The following is a 12,252-nucleotide window of genomic DNA, read 5'->3' as shown; positions in this document are numbered from 1 at the left end:
AGCATTTTGGGATGCTGAGGTGGGCAGATCACTTGAGGTTAGGAGTTTGAGACCAGCCTGGCCAACATGGTAAAACCCCACCTCTCCTAAAACTACAAAAAATTAGCTGGGAGTGGTGGCGCATGCCTGTAATACTAGCTATTCAGGAGGCTGAAGCAGGAGAATCATTTGAATCTGGGAGGAGGAGGTTGCAGTGAGCTGACATCACGCCACTGCACTCCAGCCTGGGCAACAGAGTGAGACTGTGTCTCAAAAAAAGGAAAAAAAAAAAAGAAAACAAAGTCCTAATGGGAGTCACAACTAGATTGAGAGGATATAGAAATGCAAGAGCTAATGGCATTAAGGTGAAAGTTTTGGATGAAAATTTGTATATTTAAAGAAGTTTTTTTTTTTTTTTTAGACAGAGTTTTTGCTTTTGTTGACCAGGCTGGAGTGCAGTGGTGCGATCTCAGCTCACTGTAAAGTCTGCCTCCTGGGTTCAAGCGATTCTCCTGCCTCACCCTCCCGAATAGCTGGGACACCGGCTAATTTTTTGTATTTTTAGTAAAGACGGGGTTTCGCCATGTTGGCCAGGCTGGTCTTGAATTCCTGACCTCAGGTGATCCGCCTGCCTTGGCTTCCCAAAGTGCTGGGATTACAGATGTGAGCCACCACGCCTGGCCCCAAACGAGCTTTATGTTAAGTAGTTGTGTCTCATTTGCCAGAATGTATTATGGGGACTGATATTACGTCTGACTGGAGAGCGTTTCCTCTATCAAGTAACGTGAAACAGAAGGCATGTAAATCCACCCTTTAAGCAATATTAATTGGGAATGCAAAATGGGAATCAATAAGATTACTCAAGTTCAACAGGCCTTGAATATCAATCAGTATATGAACTAGTATGGACGAATTCTCTATACAATAACCCTAGGTAGAATACAGATTGGAACTTACAGGAGAAAGCCTATGAACACCTCTCGGTGAAAATTACTGGGATTCTGGACTAGAGAATTCCCATCTGGGGGCAAGTACTAGCTTGCTATCTGACATTAATTGAAACTGACCCTATAACCGAAGAATAGAAAATAATCTTGAAATCTAATGTACCCATAATATCTTGGGTGACACTGGAGACAGATTCTACTAGGAAAGGCAATGCCCAGAAGAGTTTCATAATAAAATGGAAATGTATTGAGTAGGAACACATTACTGGGAAATACAAAAAGTTACAGTGTATTTATGAGTCTACCTGCTCTGACTGACTTTGGAACCACTTGAGGAGCTGCCAAATTCTGTTGACACTCGGACAGTGGCCTATAAACAGCTCTCAATTAACTAACAGATAGTTGCTTGGTTTATGAATAGCAGTTCTATTGTGAACATACAACGTTTTATTTGTAAGGCCACCCCCTGACAGAAGAAGGTGTGGTGGGCCGCACTGCATGCTGTTTGCCTCGATATCTGAGTTTTTATTAACTTGCAGGCCATGGTCACATGGTCAGGCAAGAAGGACAATGGAAAACTGGCCTGTTATAGGAATGCCCATATAGGGTACAGCCTTCAAGGAACTTACTATGGGAACTTGATGGGTGCATTAAGGTATGGCATATCAATGCTTATCAGGAGACTTCCCCTTCTAGGTTCAAAAGGTGATTGGAATTGACGAGCAAATACCTCAGGATGCCTGCTTGAGGTGGCCCCCTTGGGTATATGAAGCAAGTGAACACTGGGGGCTGCAGCAATGCAGAGATGAACTAAATCTAGAAATGTTCCTCTCAAACCCTCTGAGGCACAAAATACCAGCAAGAACTTTCTGTCTGCCCATGACAGACTGCAGATGGCTATAGGGCAGATTCCCCAGGAGGATGGCCCTACATATAGCTGGAAACCTGGACTCATGCCAGTAGCCCTGGAGGGCTACAAAAGGGTCCTGAGATGAGTAAATGCTGACTCTGCACTGGGCTTTGCTTAACCAGTGGTAACCTGGCAAATACTGAGGGAATTATAAAAGAACCAGCAGAGAAGATAATGCATTGATTTGGACTACCCAGTCACATTTCATCAGACCAAGGAACATACTTTACAATCCATAATGTCCAACAATGGGCAGAGAGATATCTTCCCGAGAGTAATGGTTCGGTAAAGAATCAGAATGGTAAGTTAAACCAGCGGTTTTCTAAAACAGGGGAAAGCATGAAGAATTGGCTTGCATGCCTGCATGAGTATGGATTCAGCAAGAGAGAAGCAAAGAGATAGATTCCTGCACTAGATAGATTCCTCTGTTTTTTTGTTTTGTTTTGTTTTGAGACAGAGTCTCGCTCTGTCACCCAGACTGGAGTGCAGTGGTGCAATCTTGGCTCACTACAACCTCGGCTCACTGCAACCTCCGCCTCCCAAGTTCAAGCGATTCTCCTGCTTCAGCCTTCTGAGTAGCTGGGATTACAGGTGCGTACCACCATGGCCGGCTACTTTTTGTATTTTTAGTAGAGACAGGGTTTCACCATGTTGGTCAAGTTGGTCGAACTCCTGACCTTCTGATCTGCCCACCTTGGCCTCCTTTTGTTTTTTTGATGGATCTCAGGGAGAGGGGGAGGGGAAAGGAGGATGCTGGTATGGCAAAACACTTTTTTCTTTCTTCCTTATATCACCTTCTCCTACTTGACACCATGGTCCCAAGACCAGGGCTACCACTACAAATGCCAGAAGCAGGGATGGTCCCCAAGAAAGAAACTATAACTATACTTTTAAGCCTTAATGTCAAAATTCCTAAGGACCTGATAGGATGGGTTGTGCCTTCACTACATCTGGAGATTGGGGGTTTAATAGTGAATGCAGCTTTATTGGCTGGTAGAGGAAACAGCCTGTTTGCTCTGTACAAATAGATAGGAGAAATAATAGCTGAGAGTAAAGAAATGAATAAATGGGTTATGCAATAAGTAAAATACTACATTAATGCTTCAAAAGAGGCTCAGAGCAAAAGAATGATATTGTTTCTTAGCTTAATTATAGCTGATACATGAGAAGATGAAGCCATATATTGCTGAGACCTCTCCTACTTGGAACTTGACAAACTTGAATGGAATCCTGCAAACCTCAGAGGTCTAAACTTGAAGACAACTTGGTCACAAAACATGATGATGGACTGGACTAATTATTTTGTTTTTTGTTTTTTGGGTTTTTTTGTTTGTTTGTTTTTTTGAGACGGAGTCTCACTCTGTCGCCCAGGCTGGAGTGCAGTGGCGTGATCTCGGCTCACTGCAAGCTCCGCCTCCCGGGTTCACGTCGTTCTCCAGCCTCAGCCTCCTGAGTAGCTGGGACTACAGGCACCCGCCACCACGCCCACCTAATTTTTTGTATTCTAGTAGAGACAGAGTTTCACCATGTTATCCAGGATGGTCTCCATATCCTGACCTCGTGATCCGCCCACCTCGGCCTCCCAAAGTGCTGGGATTACAAGTGTGAGTCACTGTGCCTGGCCCAGACTGGACTAATTATTAATGACTAGTAGAACTCTAGTAATGTGCTAGTGTCTTCTGACTCCTATTTTACAAAATGATATAACACTGGAATTGTTGGTAAGAGTATAAATACTGATAGTGATGATCGAATGTACTGGGAATGGAATTAAAAGCCTCCTATCTCTACCCAATATTGATTCCTCCAAACATTAGGCATACTCATGCTGGTCCTATTGACAGGAATGATCCTTTTGCCATAAGGGATCCATGGTCATAGACCAGGGGGTGATCTGTAGTTGAATAAATAATTTGTCTGGTCTTTGTCCTGGGCTCCTAGCAGGTAGCTTCAAAAATGCTTGGGATTTTCTGAGTGATAGAGGTGTCTTTGTTATCCTAATAAGGTGATTCTGGTGAGCCCCTAGATAGCTTCAGGATAGCGGCTGGTCACCAGAAAGACCAATCTCATGTTCAGAGAGTTGACCACTTTTCAGCCCTCCACCCCACCATCAACCTCTTGAGAAGGGACCTGGAAACTGAGTGCAATCACATACTTATATTTATTTATGAATACTAATGTGGCCTAGATTTTTAAACAGAAAATTTAAGTTATTCATACCTTTCTTTCAATTAACTTAAAATATGAATTTAAAAATATAAACAAATAGTTCAATGAAGTGCAATATTTACTATGTTACCAAATGAAGAAAAAGGGAATATTTAAAAAGATCAAAAACTTAAACATTAATATATGTTTTTAGGACCACAACATTAAATTCAAACTCTCTACCAACAGCTACGCAGCTACAATAAAGATTTTTTTCCTTATTACTGATCTTTGATGTTGTGACAATATCTATTTGTTCCATTAACTGGATATAGTATGACAACTTTAGCTGTTTAATTAACTCATGTTTTGAAAACAAATTAGAAAGCTCATAATTCTTTTTCTATAAAGTTGATGTATTGGTAGAAAATGTAAGTTAATTTATGAAAATTTTATAGTGTTAACAAATTTTATAGTTTTAACAAATTTTCATATTTGACAGGAAAAATTATAAAAATGTACTTACTTTTTTCATCAGCTTTGTCTCTTATTGCTATGGTATCATTACTCAAAGATACAGTCTGTGCATTCAGAATATCTGTTCTCATTCCAGGAAATTTTGGAGATGAAATAAAGCGCCCTTCATATGAATATAAATAGATACTACTACCATCTACAAGAAGAAAATGTCTAAAAAATAAAGAGTAGAAATAGATTCTCAAATAGGAGTATATTATATTTTCGTTTTTATATTACAGAATAGTTCATCCTTGGGGAAAAAATCTAAATCTTACAATTAATATAAATGTGTAGATATATAAGGAATAAAACATTTCAAACACTGAAAACCAGCATTGGTTGTTTTGGTTTGTTTTCTCGGTTTTTGTTTTATTATGAAGTAGAAGAAGAAAAATGAAAAGGTCCATAATCATCACCCTATACACTAAAATTTTGACTTCTTTTACATTATACCCACAATTCATTTCCTTTCCTAAAGAAGATTCTATACAAAGACAATCAAAAAATATTAGAGTTTACAATACAGTCATGTTAATGCCAGGTGCTATTTGTTTCATGAAACAGTCTTAATACATATTTTATAACTAAAGATTATGCTAAAAATAATTAAAGATTAAATAGTGGTTAAAGTCTAAAGTAGTGAAAATGACTAAAAAAATTAACATTAGGGCAAGCATTTATTAAAATAAGGTAGTTGTGACTTTAAAATCATATGGTGACTATCAGTATGTATTCATATGTAAAAATTCATATTTTTTTGCCACAGGGTCAGATTCATCTGCTATATTGACAACCATATTTAAGGCATAGGGCTCTCTGTTGTTACTTTTTTATTAACTCGAAACATAAATATTTTATGGCTGTTATATTTTTCCTTTGAAAATTTATGAATATTGTACAAAATAATTCAAGCAATACAGAGAAAACAAAAGACCTCTTGAGATCCTACCTCCATAGAGATAACTATGGCAATAGTATATTGCTTTACTAACTCACTCATTCCCCGATATACATTTGTTTCAAATTATTCACTGTTTTAAAGAATGTCTACAGTGTATATACACCTCCATATGTCTGCCCTACTAATTTCCTTAGTTCAGCTTCTAGAAATGCAATTACTGGATTAAAGAGCATACATTTAAAATGTTTAAATATATATTGTTATACTGCCCTTTGAAAAGTTGTATTGATTTACACACATACTATGGCTATATGGGTGTGCCTGTTTCCTTAATGCTGGAGACATTATTACTTTTCAAAATCTTATGTTTAATGTTTTAAATATCCTTGATTCAGAATTGGTTCTTGATTTAGGAACTGCTAATTGTTCTTTTTTTGCTATGGAAACAAAAAGGAAATAAACACCAAAACCAATGAAAAATTAGTATCTAATGAACACCAACTATATACACTTTAATTAAATTAATACTTGAGGATTGGTAGGTAGTTTATTTAATTGAAGGGTTTGGCCCTTACACACTGGTGTATGGTCATACATATTGGTTTATGAAAACAATACTTGCTAAACTTGACAAAGTGACATATATTAGTATATATTCCTTTGTCTCCGTACTAAAAGTATTTTTGTTTCCAAATAAGACACTATAGCTTTTAACCTACTTGTGAGTAAACACCCTGTTTCAAGGGGCAAACATCTCTAATTGCATAAATAAGACCAATGATAGGCAGTGACTAAATTTTTTGGCTATTTATGCCATTAATATATGTCTTTATTAAGAGTATACTCAATAAATACATTTATAAATAATGTATAAATGAATTTATTTGGAACTGTTAGAGTAAAAAGCATTTCAGATATACGTTTTTTAGATAGCTGACATTTTACCTTTTAAATGACAAAAATGACTTAGAAAATTTATGGTATAACTATTCATATATTTCAATTTCATTAAATAGATAACATAAAATTTGATATAACACTTCATTGGTCACTCAAGGTCATCAATACGGTGATCACATTTTTCACTATTTAACTGATAACTTTGATACTCATAAGAATCTGTTGGTGTGCAGAATCCTTATACTACTCAGCTACACAGTTCTGTGCTTTTAGTTTTCTCCATGTTCCCTTGCCAGGCAGCCACTTTTCTTCCTGTCATTGTGCTAGCCTCTAGCAGTCCACCAGTACCATTCTTCTTCTGGTTTTCTATTTATAAAAAGCTGTGGGCTAGAAAAGCTGATAATAAACACTATTAAGAGCTGCCTACATGATGAGTAAAGGGATGAGGAATAAAGCGCATGGTTTTGGGGCAAATGTTTTATGGGTAGATATTTTAGGTAACTGTCGATTATATTTTCACAATTTTTAACAAGCTTTATTGGGTTGTAGCTAAGTCCTCCTCTGATTCAGTAGGCTATTGCTGTACGCAAGAGACTAATTGACAGTTTTCATGGAAAAGCGTAGGTTCTTGAGTAATAGCTATTCCTAATTTACTCCAGTTAATTGCCTGGCATTTCTTAGTCCTGTATACACTGAATGTCTTAGTAGAGAAAACTAGTTTTCAAACTTCAGGTCACAGCCCAGTAGGCCCATGAAACCAAAGAGTTTCAACCAATATTTAAAACAAAGCAGAACAGAAAATAGGGGGGCCATGAGGTAAAAATTCTTTACTAGTTATTTACCTAGGTTGCTCCCATTCTCTCATGTCATCACTCGGATATTTACTTGTAATGAGTTTATTCTCATCATTTAAAATAAATAGCTTTAAAATTTGTTTCAATTTCTAATACTGTAAATACTGATATATTTAACCCACATATAACCCTCAGTAATTTTCTAAGAATGTTAAGAAATTCAGAGACTAAAATGTTTCAGAATCACTGATTTAAAAAACTTTATTCTTTTCTTTTTATTCTAAAATGTATAATAGAAACAGATTTGTTCTAAATGATTAGTATATCATTCTTTTAATTGGATGTTTTTATTAAAGAGTGCTTTAATGCTATTTATTTTAACCCCAGATCCAACAGTTAAACATAATAAATTACCTTTCTGCCTGCAGAATTAAACTAACAGTTCCTTCTTTGAGATCAAATATAATTGGTGTGTTCCAGTTCTTCGTGCTAAAAGACAAGTAAAATGGATATGTATTAACATTTAAAATAGCAAATACTTTTAAATAAGTAGATAGGTATTCATTTTAAATAAAGTGACTTCAGTTTCATAGTAATTATATACATACTTCTATTATAGCATTTGGTGCATTGTTCTGAAATTATTCCTTGATGTGTCTGTGTCCCCAACTAAAAAGCAGAGACTCCGTATCTCCAGCAATTAGCACATAATGGGAATCCAATAAATGTTTACTGGAGGTATTACAACATGTGAATTGAGAAATTCTAAGTTTGAGTTCTGCCATTTATCGGCTCTGTGAGTTTGGGCAAGTCATCTAATGATTCTCATTAAAAAAAAACAGCAGAAGCATGGCATAATGAAGAGATGATAGCTTTTTGTTAGACATATCTGGATTAGAAATATGGCTTCACCACCTGTCAGCCACTTGATCTTAAGCTTAACCTGCTAAGCATTAGTTTCCTTATTTGTAAAATGGGGATAATGATGACTTACATAGTGTCTGGCAAACTACCTGTTATAAAGCAGGTACCAGGCAAACAGAAACTAATAACAGTAATATGATGAACATGATTATTTTTCCTGCAGACCTCCCAATGTTATTGTTGGGTTGAAATGAAAATATTTCTGTGAAGCATTCTGTAAACTCTAAAATACTATATAAATGTAAGCCATGAACATGCTTATTGAATAAATTGATTAATAAATGAACAAGCAAATCATTTTGTTTTTATAGGGTAACATCAATCAAAGATTTGGGTGGGTAAAGAGAACATTTACAAACAGAAAAACTCATCCTTAAATAATAAAAGTTGTTCCACAGTTTAAAATAAGTTTTATTACTTCTATATATTCTGAATTTCAGTAACTTTCATAAAGCCGATTCTCTAAATCAGATTAAATCTCATGTTCAAATCCAGAAGATGGAGGAGGGAAGGGGAAGGAAGCAGTGAGTAAGCAAACAGGTAGGCAACTAATCTTGACTAATGTAAAGATTCTGATAATAATTTCAGTAAGTAAATACATGGACAAGGCAAAATAACAAATAAAGAACTGCTAATAATTAGTGATTATTAATTACTGATTATTAATTAGTCTGGGGTTCATAGATATGATAAAGATATATGCTTTTGCACTTTAGAAAAAAATCACAAAATACTTTATTAATTAACCTTCATTCTTTGTCAAGAAAGTTGGTAAGAAAAATAGTGATTATGTGAGGGTTTTTTTAATGTCCCCTAAGAAAATATCTGAGATTCCTGACAACTGAGAGATACATAAATGCCATGGAAATATAGACTCCCTAAGCTATAAATGCTGAATAGAACAAGAATATTAATATAATTATCTGAAAAATCAAATGAAAATTTAATATAGAATGCTTATATATTGTTTTCTTTTTCTGGAACTTCTTTTCATATAAACTAGTAAACTACTTGCATGTCTGTTTTTATAATTATATTTTTATTACTAAAAAAGAGCCAACAGTTATTAAGAACTTGGATTCAAATCCCCACTTTCCTTTAGTAACAAAGTCAATAATCTGATGTAAGGCAAGTTATCTAATCATTCTCATGTCCTTTAGCTTCAGCTTTCAAATCAGAATAATAATAAACATGAAAGACAGTATAACAGTTGCTCAATAAATGACAGTCATTATTATCTAAAATGCTAGTAGGCTTTTAAAACTTTATGAAATATGTTTTCATGGTGATTCATTCCCACTACTGCATCCTTGCATTTCATTACCACTGCTGCATCCTGGTATTAATATTTTGTACCTTAATAAATGTCTTGACAATCAAAGAGGGGAGGCAAGGTTCAAACAGAAAAGAAGAAAAGCAATCTTAAATTTGCCACACATTAACTTGTAAGGGAGGCCGGGCGTGGTGGCTCACGCCTGTAATCCCAGCACTTTGGGAGGCCGAGGCGGGCGGATCACGAGGTCAGGAGATCGAGACCATCCTAGCTAACACGGTGAAACCCCGTCTCTACTAAAAATACAAAAAAAAATTAGCCGGGCGTGGTGGCTGGCGCCTGTAGTCCCAGCTACTCGGGAGGCTGAGGCAGGAGAATGGCGTGAACCCGGGAGGCGGAGCTTGCGGTGAGCCGAGATCGTGCCACTGCACTCCAGCCTGGGCCACAGAGCGAGACCCCTCTCAGAAAAAAAAACAAAAAACAAAAAACTTGTAAGGGAAAAGTAGAATGACCAAAAAAAATTAATAGCTGCTAAACTTTGGGTATTTTTAAAGGCAACTTCTCTAATACATGTAACACCTAATGATACTAATCCTACAGATTCAAACATTATGTCCTTGCCACTACAACTAGTATGATACTAATCCTACAGATTCAAACATTATGTCCTTGCCACTATAACTAGTAGAATAATGGGGAAGTTATTATGGGGAAATTAAGAGCCTTATCTTCCCTCAAACAAACAAATAAACACTAAACTGAAGAGATCTCTGTTCTCCCCTGCCCCATGAAAATTAATTATTCAAACACCTATCTGCATTAAAGTGATTGTATGGTTTTCTCACATTCTATAATCCCTTCCCCACATCTCAACTGCTTAACTTGGTATCTTTTTTGAATTTTCCCAAATTCTTACTGTTTCTCTTTCGCTCTCATGTAAGGAAAAAAAAAAAAAAAAAAAAACACATAAAATTAAATTGCTTATTTCTTTATTCACTCACCTCTGTTTCTTCTATTTCATTACTTCAGATTTGGCTATTTGTCCCAAATTGCAGATTCTGATTAGTAGCAGGTTTATATATAGTGAGTGGGAATTTTAAAATATATAGTTGTAGCAGTTGTTAATTAAATACCTTTGTGTTGTGTACTATTAGACTTTAGGATACCAAGATGATGCTATACTTTACATATTTTAATTCATTTATTCATTCAAAAGTATTTATTAAGTACTCACAACACATTGGGCACTGTGCTAGGTGCTAGACATATAGTGGTGAATGAGACACATAGTCTCCATCTCAATTGTATATTCAGTGACTAAACTATAACTACGTAATGTTACAAATAATAAGGACAAAATTTTTAAAAAATCCTTAACTATTTCTAACTCTTGAAAGCATCATAGTGGTTACATGAGTTTTTTGGATAGTTGAGGAATCAACTGGTAGCATGCTAGAGCCAGCTTGTACTAGTTACTAAGTTTTCAAGAATTTTGTAAGCCAACTGTTAAATAAAGCCATTATTTATTATTTGAGACACGGTCTCACTCTGTTGTCCAGGCTGGAGTGCAGTGGTAGGGTCACAGCTCACTGCACCCTAGACCTCCTTGGCTCAAGCAATCCTCCAGTCCCAGCCTCCTGAGAAGCTAGGACCACAGTGCGCACCACCATGCCCAGCTAATTCAAAAAATTTTTGTAGAGATGGGGTCTCACTGTGCTGCTTATGCTAGTCTCAAGCTCCTGGACTCAAGCAATCCTCCTGCTTTGGTCTCCAAAAGTACTGGGGTTACAAGCATGAGCCATTGCACCTCGCCTGACTATTAACTGTTGATGTACAAACCTTATTAGATCTATTTTCACTGCTCTATGTTCACTTTCTCTCACTTCCTGGTTTGAGGTAGTTCAGGATAGCTGAGGTTTCGAGAAAGTTAAGCTTAAACCAAACCACGCTGATGTGAAATCCTGAAAATAAACTCCTCAGCATAGACAAAACTCTGAATTTTTAAGAAATGCAAGATGCTTACGAGAACACGTAACATTGAAGAGACGTTGAAACAACTAAGTGTGCGTAGTTCAAAGATGCTTTAATGACTCTATCACGGAATTCCAGTAAATCCACTGCATCATTAAGAACATTACGAACCTAAACAAGGAAAAATAAAATGCCAACAAACATCATTAAAACATATTCAAATTTTATTTACATAAGTTAGCAAGATTTTGAAACACAAAAAAATTCAATGCACTACTGATTACCTAATCATATAAAAAAGAATTTAATAGAAACTAGGCATAAGATAGTATACCTAATATTAAAAAAACCAACCAACAAAGTAGAGATACAGAAAATCTCTTAGAAATAAGTAGAAAAAGACCACAGAGATTTCTAACTTGCAAGCCAAACTTAATGATGTAGCAATGGAGTGATATAAAAAATATTCCAACACTGAGATATAGTCAAAGGAGGGTGGCATATTGAAGTTGGAAAGATTCTATGTGATTTCTGCCCAAAACGGTAAGAATATCTCTTTTTGGGGTTAGATTTTACTTAAAAATATACATTCTAAAAGAAGAGACATAATTGCTTTAAAAATCAAAAGTGGGGTAGGAGGTACTGGTAAACAAACCAATTGCATGGTGAAGAAGCCAAGCTGCAAGGAATGGGGAAAGCTATTTTCATATGCAAAAATACAGAGAGAGTGTCTAAAAAAGTCAAGCAGCAACTAACAGAGAGAGATTTGCTTATGACAGTCAGATTTATCATAAAAGTTTGTAACAGACTATTTTGCAAGGATTTTAATATTTGGCAGTATTGGACAAAAATCTTGAAGTTGACGAACAAAGTGCAAGAAATTAAGAAAAACGTTGAGCAAATTAAATTTACCTAATCTCTGCCCAATACCAGAATGGGTATGGCAGCACAGTAAGAGGTGAAAAATAGAGGAAAAAAACATAATT

General features: G+C 35.9%; 1 protein-coding gene across 2 annotated transcripts in view; it reads right to left on the bottom strand.

The window, feature by feature from the left end:
- Window positions 1-12,252, bottom strand: part of IFT80 (intraflagellar transport 80) — a 136,584-nt gene that overhangs the window by 39,947 nt on the left and 84,385 nt on the right. For both annotated transcript variants that reach the window (XM_011989295.1, XM_011989286.1), the window contains 3 exons: window positions 11,319-11,437; window positions 7,513-7,587; window positions 4,511-4,674 (listed from right to left, as the gene is read on the bottom strand). In XM_011989295.1, the coding sequence (XP_011844685.1) occupies window positions 4,511-4,674; window positions 7,513-7,587; window positions 11,319-11,437 (358 nt within the window). The remainder of the gene's footprint in view (window positions 1-4,510; window positions 4,675-7,512; window positions 7,588-11,318; window positions 11,438-12,252) is intronic.

Source organism: Mandrillus leucophaeus, unplaced genomic scaffold (genome assembly GCF_000951045.1).
Source record: "Mandrillus leucophaeus isolate KB7577 unplaced genomic scaffold, Mleu.le_1.0 Scaffold1094, whole genome shotgun sequence".
In the NCBI taxonomy this organism is placed as follows: domain Eukaryota; kingdom Metazoa; phylum Chordata; class Mammalia; order Primates; family Cercopithecidae; genus Mandrillus; species Mandrillus leucophaeus.
Note: the sequence above shows the minus strand (reverse complement) of the source record. Positions and strands in the feature narration are given on the sequence as shown.